The sequence below is a fragment of the Physeter macrocephalus genome, chromosome 8, assembly GCF_002837175.3.
Source record: "Physeter macrocephalus isolate SW-GA chromosome 8, ASM283717v5, whole genome shotgun sequence".
Lineage (NCBI taxonomy): Eukaryota > Metazoa > Chordata > Mammalia > Artiodactyla > Physeteridae > Physeter > Physeter macrocephalus.
In genome coordinates, this window is record NC_041221.1 from 128,095,938 (window position 1) to 128,122,701 (window position 26,764).

The 26,764-nt window shown below is 36.5% G+C and overlaps 1 protein-coding gene across 5 annotated transcripts in view; it reads right to left on the minus strand.

Moving 5' to 3' along the window:
• Positions 1-26,764, minus strand: part of RAPGEF6 (Rap guanine nucleotide exchange factor 6) — a 221,817-nt gene that overhangs the window by 163,763 nt on the left and 31,290 nt on the right. For all 5 annotated transcript variants that reach the window (XM_028493199.2, XM_028493202.2, XM_024115980.3 and 2 more), the window contains exon 4: positions 23,954-24,037. In XM_028493199.2, coding sequence (XP_028349000.1) covers positions 23,954-24,037 — 84 coding nt within the window. The remainder of the gene's footprint in view (positions 1-23,953; positions 24,038-26,764) is intronic.

The following is a 26,764-nucleotide window of genomic DNA, read 5'->3' on the forward strand; positions in this document are numbered from 1 at the left end:
TCAACAGACAAGAACACTGAAACAGCTATTTCTAAGTATGCTCCAAATGTTTAAGAAACTAGAGACAAACATGAATACAACAGAGAAACAGAAGCTTAAAAAAAAAAGACCTAATGGAATGTTCTGCCACATCACATATGTAGACACAATGTCTGGTTGTCCCATTTTTTAGTAGTGTTAAAAATCGTTGGGCTTCCCTGATGGCTCAATGGTTAAAAATCCACCTGTCAATGCAGGGGACACAGGTTCGAGCCCTGGTCCAGGAAAATCCCACATGCCGCGGAGCAACTAGGCCCGTGCGCTGCAACTACTGAGCCTACACTCTAGAGCCCGCAAGTCACATCTACTGAGCCTGCTCACCACAACTACTGAAGCCCGCACACCTAGAGTCCATGCTCCATAACAAGAGAAGCCACCACAATGAGAAGCCCGCGCACCACAACGAAGAGCAGCCCCCACTGGCCACAATTAGAGAAAGCCTGCGCACAGCAACGAAAACCCAACGCAGTCAAAAATAAATAAATAAATAAAAAATCATGAGTGGTTTCAGACAGTGTCAACTTGATATGCTCATTATAAAGTTTCCTCTCAATTTTCCATCTATTAGTTTTAGCATCCATTTTTGATCAGTGACTAGACCTAAAGTGTTACTAGGGGCTATTGAAAAAGGCATTTTATAATTCTAATCATTCCTACTGAATTTTTTTTTAACATCTTTATTGGAGCATAATTGCTTTACAAATGGTTAGTTTCTGCCGTACAACGAAGTGAATCAGCTATACATATACATATATCCCCATATCTCCTCCCTCTTGCGTCTCCCTCCCACCCTCCCTATCCCACCTCCTCTCTAAGTGGCCAAAGTACAGAGCTGCTCTCCCTGTGCTACGCGGCTGCTTCCCACTAGCTATCTATTATACATTTGGTAGTGTATATATGTCCATACCACTCTCTCACTTCGTCCCAGCTTACCCTTCCCCCTCCCCATGTCCTCAAGTCCATTCTCTACGTCTGTGTCTTTATTCCTGACATGGAAGCAACCTAAGTGTCCATCGACAGATGAATGGATAAAGATGATGTGGCACATATATACAATGGAATATTACTCAGCCATAAAAAGAAATGAAATTGGGTTATTTGCGATGAGATGGATGGACCCAGAGCCTGTCATACAGAGTGAAGTCAGAAAGAGAAAAACAAATACCGTATTCCTACAGAATTTATCAGCTAGAGTACTGATATAAAGCAACACTCCCTTGCACACCACAACTAGAGCCTGTGCACCACAACTACTGAGCCCTCGCACCTCAACTAGAGAAACCCGTGTGCTGCAATAAGACCCGAAGCAGCCAAATAAATAAATATTTTTTTTAAAAAAGAAAGAAACACACTCCTCATCAACTATTTGAGTTCCTGGTACAATGATTTACACAAGAAAGGCATGAGAAAAGCTGCAATGGAGATGACATGATTGTATATTAAGTAAATTCTATACATTCTGTTTTTAGGGAATTCCCTGGCAGTCCAGTGGTTAGGACTTGGTGCTTTCACTGCTGTGGCCTGGGTTAATCCCTGGTCAGGGAACCAAGATCCTGCAAGCAGCATGGCATGGCAAAAATAAAACAAAATAAAGTATTAAAAGAAAAGAAATAAGTGAATTTACCAAGATTGAAGGATACAAGCTTAATATCCAAAAGTCAACCCTTTTACCTTATGTTAGCAACGAACAATCTGAAATATCTTTTAATTCCATTAAAGGCAGAATAAAAACACAAAAAACTTGAGATAAATTTACCAAAACATGCACAAGACCTGTACAAAATTGCCAACTAAAACACTATAAAACATTGCCAAGAAGACTAAAGATGTCCCAAATAAGATATATCCTGTTTATGGACTGAAATGTTCTACAAATTCAATATAATCAACAAGTTGCCTTAGAGAAACTAACACGATGATTCTATTTACATAAAAATGTAAAAGACCTAAAATAGCTAAACCAATTCTGGAAAACAAGAACAAAGGTGGAATATTTTATATTTCAAGATATACTTTTATAAAGCTAGAATACTCAAGATAGTATGGCATCAGATTAACTTATAGATCAATAAAACAGGAGAGAAAACAAAATCAGACCCATATATACAAGTTCAACTGATTTTTTTTTTTTTTTTTTTTTTTTGTGGTATGCGGGCCTCCCCGTTGTGGCCTCTCCCGTTGCGGAGCACAGGCTCCAGACGCGCAGGCTCAGTGGCCATGGCTCACGGGCCCAGCCGCTCCACGGCATGTGGGATCCTCCCAGACCGGGGCGCGAATCCGGTTCCCCTGCATCGGCAGGCGGACGCGCAACCACTGAGCCACCAGGGAAGCCCCTCAACTGATTTTTTGACTAAAGTGCCAAGGGAATTCAATGGAGGAAAAGATATTATTTTCTATAAATGGTGATGAAACAACCAGATATCAATACAGAAAAAAAGGAAGATCTTAACACCATAAACAAAAATTAGATATGGGTCAGAGAATACAAATGAAACAATGGAAATTATAAAATTCTCATCACAACAGACTTTTTGTTCATGTCCTAGACAAGGGTTAGGAAGCTTCCTTCCACATATCTAATATTTTAAAAATTTTATCATGAACGGGTTTTGGGTTTTATCAATCTTTTTTCCTGTTTACTGAAAAGATCATGTAGTTTTTGTCTATTTTCTTTACTAATGGAGAATACTGAATTAATTGTTTTATGGATGTTAAAATTCCTTGCACTCCTAGGATAAACCCAACTTGGTCACAAAGTCTAATACTTTTAATATATTCCTGGATTTGATTTGCTGTTATTTTGTTAATGATTTCTGCATGTATATTCAGGAGAAATAACAATTTGCAGTTTTCCTATGATACTACATCATCAGGACAATATTATACCCATAAGAGATTGAAAACGTTCCTTCTTCCCCTATTTCTTCATTAAATATTTGAAAAACACAAGCAGTAAAGCCATCTGGGCCTAGGCATTTCTTTGTGCGAATATATATAATTATTAATTTATTAATTTATTTACTTTTTATAAGTATATTCAAAGTTTCTAATTCTTTTTGAGTGCATTTACAGTAATCTTTTTAAGATTTGACCAATTTGTTGATATATGCTGGCTCATAAAATCCCCTAACAATACTTTTAATTTCTGTAGGATGGTAATATCCCCTTTAAATGCCTGATTTTAATAACCTGTGTCTTCTTTTTTAAAAGATCAGTCTCACTCAAGGTTTAACAATTTTGTTGATCTTTTCAAACAACTAGCTTTTCATTTCATTGATTTCCCTCTACTGTTTTTCCGTTTTTTATTTCATTGATCTCCACTCAAACTTTACTTCTGTTCACTTTGAGTTTACTTTGTTATTGTTAAGCTGGAAACTTAAGATGATTGAATTGAGACCATACATTTCTCATAAAAGTGCTATAAATTTCCCTCTAAGGTCCTTCAGTTGAATTCCATCAATTATGATGCATGTTCATCTTCATTCATTTCAAAATATTTTGTAATTTCTGTTGTCAACTCTTCCCCGACCTATGGGTCATTTACAAAGGCACTGTTTCAATTCCCACATTCTGCTCTGATATTTATAATTCAACTCCAACATACTCAGAGGACAAACTCTGTATGATTTCAATCCTTTTTAATTTACTGAGACTTGTTTTATGGCCTAGAATATGCTCTATATTGGAGAATGATCTCTTAAGTCTAAAAAAAATTACATATCAGATCAAAGTGGTTGATAATATTTAAGCTTTATCTTTATTAATTTTTCAGTCTAGCAATTCTATCACTTACTGAGAGTACAGTTTTCAAATCTCAGCCATAACTGTTGATATGATTATGTTATTTTTCTTTAGTCCGTTGATGTGATGGCTTAATTGATTTCTGATTGTTGAACCAGCCTTGTATACCTGAGTTAAATCCCACTTGGTTACAGTGTGCAATTCTTTTTATTCATTTCTACCATGTCTCAAACTGGTTCTTATGTTTGCTCTGTCTCTTCCAACTGTGTTTTTTGCCCTTCAGAAGCCCTTGTAATTTTTTCTTGCTAGTCAGACATGATGTACTGGATAAAAAGAATTGCTGTAATTACGCCTTTAGTCATATGCCAGTAAGGTGTGAGGGAAGGGGAAGCATTTTACAGTTCTATGATTAGGTCTCATTCTTTTAGTGAGCCTTTGCCTGTGGATTGCGGACTTCACACGTTTCTGTTTTTTCCTTCTTTTAGGTGGGACAGGATTGCTAGAGTGGGCTAGCGCTGAGTTACTTCCCTTTCTCCATAGGAAAAGCTAGAGCCAACATGAGTTGGGTACTTCCCTTTCTGCAGGTCTGTTAGGCTCTGGTGGAAGTTTCTCCTAACAGCAGACATTCTTTTTTTTTTTTTTTTTTTTTTTTTGTGGTATGCGGGCCTCCCTCTGCTGCGGCCTCTCCCGTTGTGGAGCACAGGCTCCGGACGCGCAGGCTCAGCAGCCACAGCTCACGGGCCCAGCCGCTCCACGGCATGTGGGATCCTCCCAGACCGGGGCGCGAACCCGGTTCCCCTGCATCGGCAGGCGGACGCGCAACCACTGCGCCACCAGGGAAGCCCCTAGCAGACATTCTTAAGAAGAATGCTGTGGCATATTTCAAAATGGTTCCTTTTTCCTTCCCCCTGCCAGGAGCACATGGGCTTTTTCTGTGTTATTCACCATGAGAACCTAGTAAGAGATCCGTGAGGTAAAACTCAAAGTGTGGAGATCCCTTCAATGACTGTGTCTTCCTGGATTTTTTAACTCTCAGAGTAGTCCATACTGAGCTTCCAGCAGTTCATCAATTACAGTTCAATTTTCCCTACCCTGGCACTAGCTCCCTCTGAGCTTGCCGCTTTAAATTTTGATTTTCTGTATTTGTCTGTCATTCTAATTTGGGGACAGCAGTTTGCCCTTGTTACCTCACTTCCCTTATGGAGCTAAGAAAGGTTACTGATTTTTCAGTTCAACTTTTTACTTGTTATTAGGACGGAGTGGCAATTTCCAAGATTCTTACATGGCCTAGTGGAAAATGGAAGTCCAGGAATATTTTGAATCTACAGATTAATTTTGGGAGACTTGCACTTAACAATATTTCATCTTCCAGTGTATGAACATGGCTTGTTTCTACATATATTTATATCTTCTTTAATTTCACTTAGTAATATTTTACATTTTTCATTGTACAGTAAGTCCTCTACGTACAAACCTTCAAGCTGTGAAATTTCAAAGATGGGAACATGGGTTTGCAAGTCCAATCACATAAGTTAGTTTACATGCCTGGCATACACTGTCATGTGCATGCATCCTCTACAAGTGGTTGTGCTTTTGTGTACTTTACTGTATAGTACTGTATAAAGTACAGTAGTACAGTATCTTTATTTCAAGCCCAGGATGTCTGGAAGTAGGCGTAAAAGCAGCAGTGATGTAGCTGGTACTGTACTGTTGTGCTTTTCAAGGTACTGTACTGTAAGATTAAAAATGTTTTCTTTATTTTTTGTTTTTTATGGTGTATTATATGTGTGAAAAGTATTATAAACCTATTACAGTACAGTACTATATAGCTGACTGTGTTAGTTGGGTACCTAGGCTAACTTTGTTGGACTTACAAACAAATTGGACTTACAAACATGCTCTCAGAATGGAACTCGTTCATACGTAGGGGACTTACTGTATAAGTTTTACACTTTATAAAACTAATTTTAATTAATTGTTAAATTACTTAATATTTTTTCTTTTTGATGCTATTCTGAATGGCACTGTTTCCTTAATTTCATTTTTATTTTATTCATTGCTAGTATAAAGAAATACAATTGGTTTTTATACATTGATCTTATATCCTGTGACCCTGATATACTCTAAATTCTAGTAGTTAAGTTTGTAGGTCCTGAAAGTTTTCTACATACAGAAACTGGTAAAGGCAGCTTTATTTCTTCCTTCCCATTCCATAAGTAACACCCGTTCATGATAAAACTCTCAATAAACTAGGAATGGAGGGGAACTTCCTCAACTTGATAACAACTATCAACAAAGCACCAACAGCTAGTATCCCACTTAATGGTGAGAAACTCAATGCTTTACCAAGAACAGGAACTTAGTAATGATGTTCCCTCTCAACCACTGCTGTCAAGATGGTACTGGAAGTCCTAGCTAATATAATAAGATAAGGAAATAAAAGGTATACAGATGGGAAGGAAGACATAAAACTGTCCTTGTTCTCAGATGACATGATCATCTATGGAGAAAACCTGAAAAAAAATGACCAAGAAAACTCCTAAAACTAATAAGTCATTATAGTAAGGTTGCAGGATACAAGGTTAGTATACAAAAGTTAACTGCTTTCCTATATGCCAGCAAGAACATGTAAAATTTGAAATAAAAAACACAATGCCATCTGCATTAGTATCCCCCCAAAATGAAATAGTTGACCCTTGAACAACACCGGGGTTAGGGGTGCCAAACCTTCCTCAGTCAAAAATCTGCATATAATTTTACAGTCAGTCCTCCATATCGGCAGTTCCACATCTGCTAATGCAACCAACCTCGAATCCTGTAGTACTGTTGAATTTACTGAAAAGTATCTACGTGTAAGTGGACCTGTGTAGTTCAAACCAGTGTTCTCCAAGGGTCAACTGTACTATGGTAAAAATCTAACAAAATCTACATTAAAATCTGTATGATGAAAATTACAAAACTCTGATAAAAAAGATCAAAGAACTAAATAAATGAAGAGATAGTCCATGTTCATGGACAGGAAGACGCAATGTTGTGAAGATGTCAGTACTTCCCACTTGATTTATAGACCTAACACAATCCCAGTCAGAATTCCAGGAAGTTATTTTATGGATAAACAGTCAATACAACATTGAAAGAGAAGAACAAAATAAAGGGCTGATGTTACCAGACTTCTAGATTTACCACAAAGCTATAGTAATCAAGACAGTGTGGTAATGGTGAAAAAATAAATACATAAATGGAACAGAATAGAGAGCCCAGGAAGAGACCTCAATAAATATAGTCAACTGATCTTTGACAAAGGAGCAAAGGCAGCACATTGGAGCAACGTTAGTCTTTTTAACAAATGATGCTGAAACAACTGGATATCCACATGTAAAAAAATAATTTAGACACACACTTCCCAAAAATTAGCTCAAAATGGACCACAGACCTAAATGGAAAATGCAAAACTGTAAAATTCTAGAAGATAGCACAGGAGAAAACCTAGATGACTCTGGCTATAGCTATGACTTTTGCAACTACAATACTAAAGGCATGATACATAAAGTAGTAATAGAGAAGCTGAACTTCATTAAAATTAAAAACTTCTGCTCTACAAAAGACATAGTTAAAAGAATAAGACAAGCCACAGACTGGGAGAAAATATTTGAAAAGGTAATTCTGATACAATAAGTCCCCCTACATATGGACCGCCAAGTTGTGAACTTTCAAAGATGTGAACGTGTGTTTGCATGTCCAATCACATAAGTTAGTTCACCTGTCTGGCATACACTGTCACATGCGTGCATCCTCTACAAGTGGCTGTGCTTTTGTGTACTTTACTGTACAGTATGTATAGAGTACAGTAGTACAGTATCTTTATTTCAAGCCCAGGATGTCCAAAAGCAAGTGTAAAAGCAGCAGTGATGTAGCTGGTACTGCTAAGAAGCACCAGCTGTTGTACTGTACTACTGTACTTTTCAAGGTACTGTACTGTAAGATTAAAAATGTTTTATTTTTTGTGTTTGATTTTTATGTATTATTTGTGTGAAAAGTATTATAAACCTATTACAGTACAGTACTATATAGCTGATTGTGTTAGTTGGGTACCTAGGCTAACTTTGTTGGACTTAAGAACAAATTGGACTTACGAATGCACTCTGGGACCAGAACTCATTCATATGTAGGGGACTTACTGTAAAGGACTGTTATCTAAAACATACAAATAACTCTTAAAACAACAATAAGAAAACAAACTACATAATTAAAAAATGGGCCAAAGACCTTAACAGGCACTCCACCAAAGAAGATATACAGATGACAAGTAAGCACATGAAATAATGTTCCTTATCATATGTGATTAGGGAAGTGAAAATTAAAGCAACAAGATACCACTACGCCTTATGAGAATGGCCAAAATCCAGAACACTGACAACACCAAATGCTGGCTAGGATGTGGATCAACAAGAACTCTCATTCACTGCTGCTAACAATGCAAAATGGTACAGCCACTTTGGAAGACAGCCTGGCACTTTCTTACACAGCTAAAAATAGTATTACCACATGATTCAGTAATTATGTTCCCTGGGTATTTACCCAAAGGAGTTGAAAATTTATGTCCACAGAAACACTTGCACCTGTATGTTTCAGCAACTTTATTCATAACTGCAAAAACTTGGAAGTAACCAAGATATCCTTCAGCATGTGAATGGATAAACAAACTATGGTACATTCAGATGACAGACTATTATTCAGTGCTAAAAGAAATGAGCTGATAAGCTATGAAAAGACATGGAGGAAACTTATATGTATATTTCTAAGTGAAAGAACTGAATCTGAAAACACTACATACGGGTATGATTTCAACTACATGACACTGTGGAAAATGCAAAACTATGAATACAATAAAAGGCAGTGGTTGCCAGGGGCTGACGGAAGGGAGGAATTAACTGGTAGAACTCAGAGGATTTTAGGGCTGGGAAACTACTCTGTACGATACTATTGGGTTGGTCAAAAAGTGCCTTCGGCTTTTAAGTAAAAATAAAAGACACATTTTTCTTTCTCGCCAAAAACTTTATTGAACAACGTATTCACTGTTTTGTTCCACTACTTTCTGACATTTTTCAGGCAACTTCATAATTCCATCTCCCCAAAACTTTTTATCTTTTTGAGCAAAGAACTGTTCCAGGTGCCTTTTACAGTCTTCCAGGAAATGGAAATTTTTTCCATTAAGAGAATTTTGTAAAGACCGAAATAAATGGAAGTCAGAAGGTGCCATGTCTGGTGAATGCGGCGGATGAATCAGAACTTCCCCGCCAAGCTGTAACAGTTCTTGCCTGGTCATTAAAAAAACATGCGATCTTGTGGTATCCTGATGGAAGATTATGCATTTTCTGTTCACTAATTCTGGACGCTTTTCGTCAAGTGCTGCTTTCAGTTGGTCTAACTGGGAGCAGTACTAGTTGGAATTAATCGTTTGGTTTTCTGGAAGGAGCTCATAATAGGGGACTCCTTCCCAATCCCACCATATACACAACATCATCTTCTTTGGATGAAGACTGGCCTTTGGTGTGGTTGGTGGTGGTTCATTTCGCTTGCCTCATGATCTCTTCTGTTCCACATTATTGTACAGTATCCGCTTTTCATCTCCTGTCACAATTTGTTTTAAAAATGGAACGTTTTCATTGCATTTAAGTAGAGAATCACATGCGGAAATATGGTCAGGAAGGTTTTTTTTGCTTAATTTATGTGGAACCCAAACATCACAGTGATTAACATAACTAAGCTGGTGCAAATGATTTTCAACACTTATTGGATATTTTGAAGATGTTGGCTATCTCCTGCATGGTATAAAGTTGACTGCTCTCAATTAATGTCTCGATTTCATCACTATCAACTTCAACTGGTCTACGTGACTGTGGAGCATTGTCCAGCAAGGAATCTCCAGCATCAAACTTCACAAACCACTTTTGACATGTTCAATCAGTCACAGCACCTCCTCCAAACACTGCACACATCTTTTTGTGTGTTTCAGTTGTGTTTTTACCTTTCTTGAATAATAAAGCATAATATGACAAAAAATGTTGTTTTCTTCCATCTTCAATATTAAAATGGCTGCACACAAATTCACCAATTTTGATGTTTTTAAAAAATGCACGGTGATATGACAGCTGTCACATACAATCTAACAAAATTGCTTCGAATGAAGTTTAAGTCAACTAAGTGCTACCAGAGCCATCTTATGGGAAAAAAATGAATGAAACTTTTGGCCGACCCAATATAACGGCGGAAATATATTTGTACAAACACACAGAATGTACAATACCAAGAGTGCACCCTAACATAAACTATGTACTTTGGGTGATAATGATGTGGCAATGCAGGTTCATCAACCATAACTAATGATGTGGCAATGCAAGTTCATCAACCATAACAAATGTACCACTTTGGTGAGAGAAGTTCATAATGGTATAGGCTATGCATGAGTAGGGGCAGAGAGTATATGAAAAATCTCCATACCGTCTGTTCCATGCTGTAAAACTAAAATTGCTGTAAAAAACAGCCTATTGTGAGATAAACAATAAATCATTTCTTATGAAAACCCCTTCAGGATTTATAAATCAACAAGCAGATCCTTATATCTATATGGAAAAACAAAGGACCTAAAATAATCAAAACCATTCTAAAAATGAACAAAGTTGTGAGACTTACAATACTGATTTGAAAACTTACAACAAGCCACAATAATTAAGACAGCAGATTGGTACCAAGATAGAAAAATAGTTAAATGGAACAGAGTAAATATTAGTTCAGAATAAACAAACATATATACAGTCTACTGATTTTCAACAAAGGTACCGAGGCAATTCAATGCCTTTCCATCAAATGGCACTGGGTCAACTGGCTATCCTTAAGCAAAAACAAAAAGAAACAGAAACAAAACCAAAACCAAAAATGAAGTTATAATAGACACAGGCCAAAATATAACAGCTGAAACTGAAAACCTTCTAGAAAAGAATCATAAGAGAAAATAATTGTGAGATTAGGTTAAACAAAGATTTCTTAGATATGACACCAAAACCTCAATCCTCAAAAGAAAAAACAATGAATCGAATTTCATCAAAATGTAAAACATTTGTGCTTCAAAAGATACTATGAAGAAAAGGAAAAGGCAAGCCATAGAAAAAAGAAAATATACACAAATCATATGTCTGATAAAGAACTTGTATCCAAAACATCTAAGTTCTTAAAACTTGATAAGACAAAAAAAACACAATTAAAAATCATACATCTCATAAAAAACTTGTATCCAAAGCATATAAATTCCTACAACTTGATAAGAGAGACAATATAAATGAAACATGGAGAAACACTTTGAACAGACATTTCAACAGAGGTATAGGAATGCTTAATAAGCACATGAAAATATCCTCAACAATACTAGTCACTACTGAAACGCAAGTTAAGATCACTGAGATACTGTTAAACACATACTAGAATGGTAATAATCAAAAGACTGTCAATATCAAGTGATGGAGAGGATGCAGAAAAACTAGATCCATGATATGTTCCTGGTCAGTATGTAAAATAATAGTCATATTTTAAGCAATTTGCCTCTTTCCTCAAAACTTAAATATATATTTATACGACACAGCAATTCCACTCCTGGATATCTACAAAAGAAACAAAAATACACAGCCCACGTAAAGACTTGTATGTGAATCTTTATAGCAGCATTATTCATAAAAGCCCCTAAAATAAAACAATAAAAATTTTCAAAATTCTCATCTTCTCATGAAAGGCTAGACAAAATGTGAAACTTTATAGAATAAAATACAATTTAACAATTTTTAAAAAAGGAAAAGCTACAGCTGTTATGGGCTAAAACAGGGATGAACCTCAAAAACATTATGCTAAGTGAAAAGAGTCAAAACAAAATACCACTTTTAAATATTTGCAGGAGGTAGATATTGAGACAGAAAGTGTATCAGATTAACTGCAAAAGAGCATGAGGAACTTTTTCAGGTAATGGAAGTCTTCTAAAACTGTGGTGCACCAATGTATACATTAATTATAAAGTATTAAACTGTAAACTTATGATGGGTGAATTTTATGTTATGTAAATTATACACCAGTAAAGCTATTTTAAGAAAACTGTCTGGGACTTCCCTCGTGATGCAGTGGTTAAGAATCTGCCTGCCAATGCAGGGGACACGGACGGGTTCGATCCCTGGCCTGGGAAGATCCCACATGCCACGGAGGAACTAAGCCCGCGCACCACAACTACTGAGCCTGTGCTCTAGAGCCCGTGAGCCACAACTACTGAGCCTGCATGCTGCAACTACTGAAGCCCACGCACCTAGAGCCTGTGCTCCGCAACAAGAGAAGCCACCGCAATGAGAAGCCCGTGCACCACAACGAAGAGTAGCCCCCACGTGATGCAACTAGAGGAAGGCCACACTCAGCAACAAAGACCCAATGCAACCAAAAATAAATAAATAAATAAAACTCTTAAAAAAAAAAGAAAACTACGAATATACAAAAGAGAATATTTACAAACTTGGAGTAGGCAAAGATTAGTTAAAACACATAAGTACTTCAAATAAAAGGAAAAAAATCATCCTTTGGACTTTATCACACTTAAAGAAGTTACCACTGAAAAATAAAAAGGCAAGAGACAATCTGGGAAAAATATCTGCAATACACATAACTCACAAAGAACTTTTATGTATGATATATAAATAACTAATATAACTCAAAAATAAAAAGACCACCTCAAAAGAATTGAGTCAACTTCCCACAAAAGATACATGAATGGTCAATAACTACATGCAAAAATGCTAAATATGATTAGTTATCATGGAAATGAAAATTTATACCAAAATGAGATCCCATTACATACACACCAGAATAGCTAAAATTAAAAGACTGACCATCATTTCAAGTGTTGAAGAGGATGCTGAGCAAATGGAATTCTCAAAAACTGGTAGTGGGAATGTAAATGATAAAATCACTCAACAAAACATTTTGGCAGTTTTTTTAAAAATTAAACATATCTACGATACAACTCAGCCACTGTACTCCTAGGTATTTACTTAAGAAAAACAAAAGCACCTTTTCATACAAAGATTTGTACATAAATGTTCACAGGTGCTTTATTTGTAACAGCCAAAAATTGGAAACAAACTTCATGTCTTTCGATAGACGAATGGATAAATACCTGGTGGTATATCCACACAATGGAATATACTGAGCAAATTTACAAAATGAGCTACTGATATAAAGAGCAACATGAAGGAATCCCCAAAACATTATGCTAAGTGAAAAATCTTAGCTATAAAAAACTATACAACATATTCTTCCAATTATATAAAATAGTAGGAAAGGTAAACTGATCTACATGCCAGAAAGCAGAGCAGTGGTTGCCTAATGATGAGGATGCAGGAAAGTAGAGATTACAAACAGGCAACTAGATAAAGGACATCTACGAAAAATTTAGAGTTATGATTATACTTGGTGAAAAACTCAATGTTTCCACCTTTCCATCACCAACACCCCTTGTGGACTGAGAACAAGTAAAAGATGTCTACTTTTACTCTGTCTCTTCAACATTGTACTGTAGTTTCTTCCCAGTGCAACAAGGCAGGAAAACAGGTGGGGGAGAGGGGGCAGGCATTCACATTAGGAAAAAAAAGAAGCAAAACTGTCTATTCACAGATGACAAAATCACTTATTTAGAAAATCCTAAAAACCTATAAAACAGCTACTGGAACTTATATATGAATTTAGTAAGGATACAAAATGTAAGATCAACATATGCAACACCTGAACACTGAATACTATAAAACATTGCTGTGAGAAATTTAAGAAGACCTAAGTTAATAAGAGTGATGCACCTTGTTCATGGTTCAAGAGTTGACTGTTAAAATGTCAACATTACCCAAACTGGTCTAAAGATTCAATGCATTCCCAAACAAAATCCCAGGCTTTTTTTTTTAATTAACAAACTGATTCCCAAATTCATATAGAATTATAAAAAACCTATAGTAACCAAAATAACTTGGCGAAGTTGGAGGACCCATACTACCTTATTTTGTGATTTATGACAAAGCTACAGTTGTCAGGATAATGTGGTACTGGCACCAGGTAGAAAAATAAATCAATTAAATTTAAACAAATATAAAATAAAAAGTTGAGCTCACCGGTTTGCAGGGCAGAAATAGAGACAAAGATGTAGAGAACAAACGTAGGGACACCAACGGGGGAAACTGGTGTGGGGGTGGTATTGGTGGTGGGATGAACTGGGAGACTGGGATTGACATATATACACTAATAGGTATAAAATGGATAACTGATAAGAACCTGCTATATAAAAAAGTAAATAAAATTCCAAAAAAAAAAAAAAAGAGTTCACACCAAAAAAAAAATTTTTAGCAAATATGCAAAGGTAATTCAGAGAAAGGATAGTTTTGTCAACAAATACTGCTGGACTAATTGAATATGCATAGGTAAAAAAAACTAGCTCTAAGTAGATCACAGACCTAAACAGATTATAGTAAAATCTAAAACTATAAAACTTGCAGAAGAAATTATAGAAGATAATTCTTAGTGACCTTGGGTTAATAAAAGATTTCTTACATACAACAAAAGCACAGTTCATTAAAGAAAAAAAAGCTTGATAAACTGCACTTCATCCAAATGAAGTTCTTCAGCACTTTGTAAAACAATTAACAGATGAAAAACACAATCCACAGATTGGCAGAAAATATTTGCAAGTTACACACCTGTTAAAGGACTTGTATACGGCATATATAAAGAACTTCTGAAACTCAAAAATAAGGAATTAAACAACTCTGCCAACCCCCCTACCCGCCCCCACACAAGCCACCCTTCCCCAAATGGGCAAGATTCAAAAGGACACTTCACAAAAGTTATATGATTGACAAATAAGCACATGAAAAGATGCCCACCATCATTAGTCTTTAGGAAAATGCAAATTTAAATCACAATCAGATATCACCACATACAAATTAGGATATGTTAACTTAAAAATAATGACCTTACCAAGTGTTAGTAAGGATACGATGCGGAACAGCTGGAACTCTCATGCACTGCTGGTGGGAGTATAAAGTGGTACAACAACTTTGGAAAAGAGTATGGAAGTTTCTTAAAAGGTTAAACATCCACTACATTCCTAGCTATTCCTAGGTATATACTCAAAATAAATCAAAGTATGTGTCCACATGAAGACTTCTAACCCAGCTATTCCATTCCTAAAAATTTACTCAAGAGAAATGGAAGCATATGTCCATATAAAGACTTGGACACAAATGTTCATAGCAACACTGGTTAAAAATAGGATAAAACCGGGGCTTCCTTGTTGGCACAGTGGTTGAGAGTCCGCCTGCCGATGCAGGGGACATGGGTTCGTGCCCCAGTCCGGGAAGATCCCACATGCCGCGGAGCAGCTAGGCCCGTGAGCCATGGCCACTGAGCCTGCACGTCCGGAGCCTGTGCTCCGCAATGGGAGAGGCCACAGCAGTGAGAGGCCTGCGTACCACAAAAAAAAAAAAAAAAAGGATAAAACTTAAATGTCCACCAGTAGTTGAATGCTAAACAAATAGTGATATATCCAAAAAAAAGGATACTGCAATAAAAGTTAAATATTGATATGCATAACATGGATAAATCTCAACATGATTTTATTGAGTGTAAGAAACCAGAGAAGAAAAGAGTACATATTATATGCTTCACCTTATATAAAATTCTAAAAAATGTAAACTGATTTATAGTGACCCCCCCCCAAAAATAAATATCAGTGATTCAGTGATCTCTGGGGATGAAGGGACAGAGCAAGGAAGGATGAGCAAGGTTTACAAAGAGGCCTGAGGAAATTTTGAGGGGGTTGGACATGTTCACTATCTTTATTGGTAGTTTTATGGGTGTATACGTATGTCAAACTTATCAAATTATAACTTTAAATATGTGCAGTTTAGTTTATGTCAATTATACCTTAATAAAGTTGTTAAATAGGACAGACTTAAGAAACTGAAAATGCAAATCAAATGAGATAAAAATGCATGCAATACCTGTCAGCTTGCATCATGAATGTATTCAAGATTTGTACAAAATAATAATAAAGACTAATAACTCAACCTTAAAACAGGCACATGCACGCGCACACACACACACAAACTTAAAGAGATACTTCACAAAAGAATATAGGGGAAGCAATGGCCAATAAGCACAAGGAAAAGTGCTCAATATCATTATTCAGCAGGAAAATGAAAATTAAAACGACTTCACAGTGACTAGAATAGCTAAACTAAGACTGAGGACACCACATGTTGATGACTACATAAAAATAGGAACAGAACTCTTATCCATTGCTGGTAGGAGTCTAAAATGGTACAACCACTGTGAAACACAGTTCAGCAGTTTCTCACTAATAGTTTCTCTATTAAACTTCAAGACACATTATAAAGCTATGATAATTACAACAATGTGGTATTCAAGCAGGATAAACAAAACCTAATGGAATAGGAGCTCAGAAATAGGCACACAAATATGTGGATATTTGATTTTTGAAAAAGGTGGCACTGAATGAGAGTGGGAGAAGAACATACAGGAATCCACATGGAAAATCATGCAACACTATACCATACTCAAAAACCAATTCTAAGTAGACTACAGGTCTAAATGTGAAAGGAAAACGAGAAAAATACTAGAAAGTAAAAAAGGAAAATACCTTCATGACCTCAGCTACAGAAATATTTTTTAAGCAAAGAAGACAAAAAGGAAAAGATTGAATTGCTCTACTTAGAGTTAAGAACTTGTGCTCATCCAAAGACATTACTAAAAGAATAAATAATACAAGGCACAGAGTGGGGAAAAGATATGTGCAATAAAAATAACCAAGCAAGCATTTTTATCCAGAATACACAACGAATTTCCATATCTCAATAACAAAAACAATGCATTAGAAAAATGAGGAACAGACTGAAAAAGCACTTTACAAAAGAAGTTATTTAAATGAAAATGTACTCACTCATCAACAAGCAGTAATATGCAAAGCAAAACTGAGATACACACACACACACACACACACACACACACACACTAAACAGAATAACTGAAATTAAGCAGTTAAAAACAATAAAAAGAATGACAATACTAAGTGTTGTTAAGGATGTGGAACAATAGGAATTCACTGCTCCTGGGTGTGTAAATTGGTACATCCACTTTGGAATACAACCTGCAATGAACAATTAAAGCTGAAAACAGGCACATCCTGTAAGCCAACAATTTTCTGATAGGTATACCTCCAGAAATGTAACATGTGCATCTAATGTACAAGAATGTTCACAGCTGCTTTACTTTTAATAGCCCTCAACTATGGAAACAATGAAATACTCTTCTATGAGAATGAACTAACTAGATGCATAACACAGATGAATCTCATAAACATAACATTAGGCCAAAGAAGGCATATAAAAAGAATGGAAGAGTATATTCCTATTAAGTTCAAAAGTAACCAAAACTAAACTACAGTACATATCCTCAGGCTAAAATCCTATAGCTATTCAAGATTGATTAAAATTTAGGAAAATGATTATCTTTGGGGGGGAAGCAAGAGAGTTGATTTGAGAAACGACAAGCAAGGATCTTTCCAGGGTGCTGACCAATTTCAATTTCTTGATCTGAGAGTAGTGATTAGGCAAATGTTCAATTTATACTAATTCATTAACATATACATTTAGGTTATCTGCACTTTTCCCCATTTATTTCACAATAAAGGAGTTAAAACTACTGAATAAAGTTCCTACTTGGGTCAGAAATAGGAAAAATAAGAATATGTACTTGTTTTTGTTCACATATATTTAAAAAATCTAGAAAGATATGTAAGACATTAATAAAAGTGGTTAGCTTTCTACACAGGTGGGTTGAATGGCATGGATAATAATAAAAGTGGGAATAATACTTCTTAAAGTACAACTTGTTATACTGTTTTGACTTTCAAACAGTACAAATTCATTACTTTGTCAAAAAAAAATTATTCTAAAAATTACGTCTTTAGAAAAAGGACAATGCTATTTACAGTGCTGGTGAAAGGTGATTAACCCTTCCCAACCTCAATGACTAGAAGAGTGCCTGACACATGCAGGCACTCAATAAATATTTTCTAAATGAATTAATCTCTCAGTACTTGAGATATTCTGACTGAAATACCTGTTCCCTCCTTCTTTGCCGACCTAATCCTGCTTATCTGTAGAATCCATTTCCACAGTTGCCTCCCCAATAAAGTTTTCTTCTCGTGTCACACAACAAGGGCCCTTTTTAAACAAAGCAGTCATCCCATTCCACCAAGTTAACTCAGTCTTTTTTTCTTAATGCCAGTGTCTTACATGGAGATGACAAGCAATGCTTATTTGCTGCATAAATGAATGTTTCAAAGAATACACGCATTAAATTTTATTTAAAACTTACAGTATGGGACTTCCCTGGTGGTGCAGTGGTTAAGAAGCTGCCTGCCAATGCAGGGGACACGGGTTCGAGCCCTGGTCCAGGAAGATCCCACATAACACAGAGCCCACGTGCCCATGCGCCACAACTACTGAGCCTGCACTCTAGGGCCTGTGAGCCACAACTACTGAGCCCGCATTCCACAACTACTGAAGCCCGGGCGCCTAGAGCCCATGCTCCGCAACAAAACACGCCATCGCAATGAGAAGCCCACGCACCGCAACGAAGAGTAGCCCCCGCTCACCACAACTAGAGAAAGCCCGCACACAGCAACGAAGACCCAACGCAGCCAAAAATAAAAAAATTAAATTTATTTTTAAAAATAAATAAAAATAAAAATCACAGTAATGAAGTCCTTGTTTTCTTGAGCTACACTGAAAATTTATGGTGACAAATAGAAAACGGACTCAATTCTAGAAAAAACTAAATCTGTTTCAAAAGAAAGACAATGATATTTCAGATTTGATTTACTCCTTTTTTCCTTTGTTTATTGTAAACTGTAAAACATATTTTATTGGTTTAAATTACCTATAAAACTTCATTACAAGATAAGGGACTGCACTTTAGATGCTTCAATAAAATATATGCAAACTAGAGTTTAGGTGATAAATGCTATAAAAATTCAAGGACCTGCCCCCTCAGTCAAATTTCTGGGAGTTCCATAATTTGGGGCATGACAACATATCACCTACAAGGTGAAAATACAAGTTGCTGCACCTCATACCATCTAGCACAAAAGAAGAGGCACGATGTTTGCTTAGTTTTCTCGGATTCTGGAGGTAACACATAAAGTGTGCTACTCTGACCCATCTTCAGAGTTGCCCATAAGGCTGCCGCCAAGTTCAGGACACAGTAGAAGTCACTCTACTACTTGGGCCTTATGATCCAGCATATCCAATGATGGATTATTTAGTGTTCACGGCAAATAGTGATATTCTAGGGAGTGTCTGACAAGCACTAATATGAGAATGACAGTGCAGGTCTCTAGAATTTCTGAAATATCCATGCTCTCTTCTGCAAATAACATTCTACTTTCCAGAAACAATTTCTGGCTTGCTACTGGGCGTTGGTAGAGGCTGAATGCCTAATGGGACATCAGGTGACTATGCAGCCTGAACTTCCTATCATGAACTGCATTCCTAGCCATAAGGGTTGGGCATGAGCAGTACAATCTATTATCAAATAAATATGGTATATAAGAGATCAAGTTTACCCAGGTCCAGAATAAGTTGCATGAGCAGGTGGCTCAGACTTCTTCAACACCAATTCCTGTTGCACTGCCTCCTCCACCTCAATCTGTGCCTATGCCCACCCGGGGAGTCCCTTATGACCAGGTGACTGAAGAAGAAAAAACTTGAGCCTGTTTCACAGATGAGTCTGCACAACATGCTAGTACTACCCCAAAGTGGAGAGCCCCACTCAAAGGTGACCCTGAAGGAAGGCAGTGAAGGAAAATCCTTCTACGGAATAGAACTTCAAGCAGTACATTTGGTTGTCCATTTTATCTGGATTGGGAGAGGCCAGAATTATTAGATCAATTTCTAAACATTCATGGGGGCAGTTACTAATGGTTTGGTTGAATAGTCAGAGACTTGGAAGGAAAAGGACTGGAAGACTGGTAACAAGGAAGTCTGGGAAGAGGTATATGGAAGGACCCCTTTCAAAATGGATATAGACTTTGAAGATACCTGTGTCCCCTGTGAATGCACAAAGGGCATCCACTGTAGACGTAAACAAAATAACATGCTCTACGGATGTCCATCAAACCCTTTCTCCCCAGTCAGTGCTTGTTCAATGGGCCGACAAATGAAGTGGCTATTGTGACAGAGATGGAAAATATGCAGCGGCTCAACTGCCAATGCTACTGCTGGGTACCGAATCTGCCAACAGCAGAAACCAATACTGAGTCTCTGATATGGAAGCATTCCTCAGGAGGACTATTTAGTCACCTAGAGGCAGATTATTTACACTGGACCTTTTCTATCATGGAGAAGGACTATATTTGTCCTCACTGGAACAGGCACATATTCTGGAAATGATCTGCCTTTCCTGCCCATAATGCTTCTGTCAGCACCACTATCCACAGGCTCACAAAATGCCTATCTATTGCCTCAGCACTCTAGACAGCATCATTTTCAATCAAGGTACTCATTTTGCAGCAGCAGAAGAACAGCAATGGTTTGTCTCCCCCAACAGCCAGAATACATGGGTCTGATATTCAAGGAGTGGAAACAGGAGTGGCTCTTCTCACTGTTATACTTAATAACTCATTCAAAGAATTTTTACTTCCCCTCCCTAAAACTGTGAGCTCTGCTGGTTTTGATTCTTAGTCTTAGATTATGTCTAGCTATGGAAACACAGCAATGGTTCCACTGAATTAGAGACTTCCACCTGGCCGCTGAACCAAAAGGCAGGAAAAGGGGTTATTCTACTGGCCTGAGTGATTGATCCCAATCACCAAGGAGAAACTGAGTTGCTGCATACAATGGGGGCCAGGAGAACTACATCTGAAGCCCAAGGGGTTCATTTAGGCTCCTTGTAGTACTTTCAAGTACACTGTTAAAGGTTAATGGAAAACTAACGGCAACCAAAAGACGGGGGGTGGGGTGGGCAGGATAATTAAGGATCCTTCAGAAATGAAAGTTTTGTGCCCATCATCGGGTAAAGAACGCAGAACAGCTGAAATTCTGGCTGAGGCCAGAAGTACTGAATGGGTGGTGAAAAAAAGGAAGCGAGAGATACCACTACGGGCTTGTGACCGGTTACAGAAACAAGGACTATATATTGTGTATATGTCTGGAGTTGTGTAAATGTTAACCATTTTCTTCTTCCCTCTCTTCCCCATATTTATTTTATATATAAGTTGTTGGAGGTGAACTTTACAAAGTAGTTTGTAGTTCATAGAATATTCAGAGTACTGTGATGGAATATATAATTAACAGCGAGTAATGACTGTTGGGACTGTGCATCTCCTTATTTTGGGGAGAGAGTAGGAACTTCTTTACTTATATGAACGATAGCTACATCTTGTTAGGTGGAAACAGAGTTGGATGGAAGCTCAAATGTGTTCAGAATGAAAACTGAGTAACCAAGAGAGTGGACTGTACCATTTATTTATTGCCTCTCAAGTTCAAATGTATTTGCTCTCAGTTTCAAATTTACTTTATAATAAAGCATCTGGATTTAGTCAAGATTCTCCTTTGGCCAGCTGGAAATGTTAAAGTTCTGTCAGTAAAGGGTGCTAGTACAGGGACACCGCAGTAGGAAAGTATTCTTTGCTCTGCGGGGTATGTGTGTGTAAAGCAAAGGGAGGTCCTATCTCCAGCTTCAGGGCCCATCTGCACCCTGGGCCGGGTGGGGTGAGGGAGGATTTTATTGCTTACGGTGCTGGTCAGAGGATCTCTTCCTGCCAGCCTTGACTCAATAACTGTGGACAGCTCTGGCCCAGGGCAACCAAGTGAACTTCTCCATTAGCTATTGGGCTACAAGTAACATATTCACCAACAAGTTCTGAATTTCAGTTTTGGGGAGAGGGCTCCCCTTTCAAGTTTGTTCCTTCCTTGGGTACTCTCCCTTAGTTCCTTTATCCTTCTTAGTACCTAACTTCTTAAAGTAGTTAATAATTCTTTAAACTGTCCCTGTTCAAATTACTGTGTGGTTTCTGTCTACTCACTGATAAGGGAGTAAGAAATACCTTAATATCTAGAGAAATAGGCTGTATTTTTATAACCTAGAAAACTACCCTTATTCCTTGTCTTATACTAGGTAGTGCTCATATCTGTTGATTACCATAATGATCATATCCCAATGCTATTATAATGAACAGAAGCCAAAAATTATTTGATGCTTAATACATGCTAAGCATTATTCTACGTATTTTATTTGTATTGACTCACTTAATCCTAACAATAACCTATTACAAGTATCTCTCAAACACAAAATATAAATCTCCTACCTAGGAACTGCTCTCTAAATAATGATTAAATAGACTTCTACAATCATGTTTGCTGTGAAGTTCATGATGGTTACATTAAAGCATTCCATGACTTTATTGTTTTAAAATCTCATACTATCAGGAGTTCCCTGGCAGTCCTGTTGTTAGGACTCGGTGCTTTCACTGCCGTGGGCCCAGGTTCAATCCCTGGTCGGGGAACTAAGATCCCACAAGCTGAGTGGTACAGCTCAAAAAAAGAAAAAACAAAACAAAACAAAACAAAAAAACTCATACTATCAATTATTTAAAAGATAAACTTCACTGTCTTGATCATAAACTCATGGTGAATTATTGTGGCTGATTAATGGCTACATAAAGTCCTTGATTATTCCTAACAGCAGAAAAGGGTGATAAAATATTCAAAAGAACCATACTAATAATCTTAAAATATAACTGTAGTCAGTATCAACCCAGCTTATTCTGTGTCAGTAGCTAACTCATTACAAATCACTAAAGTGACTTTCAGAAACATAGTGGAAAGGAACGATACCCAAAAGGCTTAAACAACTAAGAACTATTATGTATTTTATTTGTAAAAACAGTCAACAATATGCTTTATACTACCAATCAAGAAGTACAGATTTCATTTAACCAAAAGTTGATGATATAAAGTTTCAAGAATAAAGACATGGCTTTAAAAATGGCATCAAAACTGAGATGTCTTGTACCATCTGTCAAGTAGAATGTACCTTGATACTTAAATTTAAGACTTTTGCAACTAAATTAATTTAGCTGCAATTAGAAGTCTTACCTTAAAAGCCTAAAAATCTCTTCTCAACATTATTGGGAAAAAGTCACCAAAAAATTACATTTTTATGTCACCAAATTATAATTTGAGGCCCCAAAATCTTAAGAATTACTAACAGACCAAATTCTCTAAGAATACTATATCCGATCATCTTTCCAACCACTCTTCTTTTACCTAATAATTCTGATGGTGATAATTAACAATTACTTGTAACAGCCAGGCACTGTTCTAAGAACTCTCTCTCTATATATATATAAACCCATTTATTACTCAAAGCTGGCCTATGAAATGCATCCTATTATTGTCCCTATTTTACAAATGAGGAAACCGAGGCACAAGGGGATTAAGTAATTTGCCCAAGAAGTATTCTACAGTAGAGCAAAGACGTGAACTCAAGCAGTCTGGCTCTAGAATGTCAACTTTTACAGAGTTCGATTGAGAACTTTGAGTAGTAGCTTGCTATAACCTCATAAGGCACTTAAATAGTTTCTATTATTATCCTCTTACATACAAGAAAACTATAATTTGTCCAAAGTCATAAAATTAATTAGTGACAAAATCAGAATACTAGCCTAGTTCACATTACTCTAAAAACCGATTTCTTAACTATAAAGATATATTGCCTCCCTATAACTAACAGCAATGAATGCAAAATCATCAGATAAATGAGATCAAATCTCACATACAACAAAAGATCAAATAGCAGTATAATAGGCCATGGTGTAAACTATAGATTGTACCCCCAAGAAATATGAAATATCAGTTGATTCCTGCCAAGTACTTCAAATAGTACCAAAAAGCAAGGACATTTCTAAAATGTATCACCTACTGAGAGAAAATACACATCTACATAAAAATAGTTCAACATAACTAGTTGTAATGTAACTTTGCCTACCACATACACTGAGCAGCAAATGTAAACATACCTGCAAGGAGGCAAAACCATGGAGTCTTTCATAAGCACAGATCCAGAAAGCAGGATATACCAACATCTGGCAATAGTTTCTGAACTGTTTAAATGAATAAGTAAATACATGAGAAAATAAATACACACATTCACATGTATATGGATTCAGTACAAAATACAAAACATGAAAAATATTCTAATATCATAAATCATTAAAAATTAACTCTCCTTGGAAATTTTGCCTGTTGCCTAAGGTTTCATACAGACCATGTTCATGTCTTAGATAATCACTAGCTTAAGCTACAGGCTTCAGAAATGTATGTTTATTAGCTCTATCTTATTAATTTATATCAGTAACTTCCCATTCCTCATTTTTGTGTACTGGATCACCACATTTGATGAAGATTAACTTAAATATTGTACTACATGTGCATATTAAAAAATTCTATTTCTGATAACTTTTATGTATATTACAAGTTTATTGTATATTAAAGACAATACTGTTTGGAATTCACAAGTTTATTAATGTTCCATCTTCAAGTTCAACTATAATTTGGATCTACCTCTTTCTCTTAAATTTTATTCTGACAGAAATACATTAAATGCCTACCCAAACTTTCACTTTATGTGTTTTTGAGGGATAAAAGAATATCAGATGACTTAAGTCCATCATCATTTTTAGTTCAGTTAAATCTCCAATGGAAACCGAGAATCTTGTTAGATGTTACTTTGTAATCTAATCTTTTTCTCTCAAGTATTTTTAATTTACCATACCTAAAACGTCAATTAATTCCAATATGTAGACAATTCTAATTTTATAAAACAAACATTTCCTCTGAGCTGGAGAACTGTATATCTATCTGGCTATCGACTTGACATGTTAGCTTGTATATCTAACACACAACTCAACCTCAACGTGTTCAAAATCTACCTATCATTTCTTTCAAGCTTCATTTTTTTCGTTCTCAAAGAATAGTACCATCCTCCACCCAGAAAACTAAGCCTCCAAACCACTCTACAAAGCACCCAGGATGAGCTTTCCGGGTGAATCCTATTGCCTACCATAAGAAAAAAGTATCATCAAGTTTCCAGAAGATACTTTCAAGTTCTTTATATCCATCCCTTCCATCTTCACAGAAGGAAGATACAAATGGCTGAAAATCTCCTACTTAAGGTTCTTTGTTTGGAAATTTTACTTTCTAATTCTTTTGAAACATGACTTTTGTACAAGAAGGAATAAAATCAGTAAAAGAAAATTCTGCCCAAAATCAAGACAGAAGAAAGTTATGATTGGATGCTACCAAACGCCTCTAATTTTTATCTCACTTTGCTGAAACAGTCACAAAGTTGTCAGTAAATTCTACTATAAACAGGAAAAATCCTGAAATTCACTCCTACCACCAAGAGAGCCATGCCAGCTCACGAATCAGAAACTGTTCAAACCTTGCAGAGAATTCCACTCTCAGAGCACAGTTTGGCAATGCATCTGATGAGTAAACACTAGGAAAGTGAAAGTCTTTTAACATGCGGCCATGCTATCTCCTTTCTCTTTACAAGCAAATGAATCTAAGAATAATCTAGCTTAGAGAAGAGTGGCATATTTAATCTTGTCAGATCTTACTCCTTTCAAAGGCTTCACACTGCTCCTAAAATAAAGAACAAAAACTATTAAGGTGGCCTCCACCTTCCTGTTTCTTCCTCTCTGCTTGTGGCACTGTACGTAGTGGTTTATTTTCACTCTTTCTATTATGTTGCTTCCCAGTTAAGGTCAACTATACACATTCTTTTCTCTGCTTCCACTAATCTCTGAATTTAAACTCTTTACTTAATTAACTTCCACATTCATTTTTTAGAAATTCCTTTGTTTATGATTAGCCAAATACAGATTTGGGTAACTCTTTATATTAATTTTTAAACAGCTTAACTGAGGTATAATCAATATACCACAAATTCACTCATTTTAAGTGCACAATTCAATGACTTTTATGATATTGAAAAGAACTGTGCAAACATCACCACAAAGAGATCTCTTATGCCTTGTTTGCAGTCAATCCCTGCCCCAGGTAACCAATAACCTGCTCTGTCTCTATAGATTTGTCTTTCCTGGACAGTTCATAAAAATGGAATCATGTAATGTGTGATGTTTCTATCTTTCTTCTTCCATTTAGCATAATATGTTTGAGGTTTGTCCATGTGGTGTGTAGCAGCATTTTATTCCCTTTTACTGCCAAACAGTATTCCACTATATAGATGCAGAGCATTTTATCATTCCATTCACTGAACAATTTAATTATTTCGAGTTTTAGGCTAGTATGAATAGTGCTACTAAGAACATCTATGTACAGTCTCTGCACGTGCTTTCATTTCTCTTGGGTAAATATGTAAAAGTGGAATTACTGGGTCATATGGTAAAATTTTAAGAAACTGCCAAACTGTTTCCTAAAGTGGCTATACTTACATCTGCACCACAAATATATGACGATTCCAGGTGTCACCATACCCTCACCAACACTTGTTATGTCTAGCTTTTAGACTGCAGATACTTTTTTTTTTAACATCTTTATTGGAGTATAATTGCTTAACAATGGTGTTTTAGTTTCCACTTTATAACAAAGTGAATTAGCTATACGTATTTCCCCATATCTCCTCCCTCTTGCATCTCTCACCCTCCCTATTTCACCACTCTAGGTGGACACAAAGCACCCGGCTGATCTCCCTATGGGCTGATCTCCCTATGCTATGTGGCTGCTTCCCACTAGCTAGCTATTTTACATTGGGTAGTGTATACATGTCCATGCCACTCTCTCACTTCGTCCCAGCTTACCCTTCC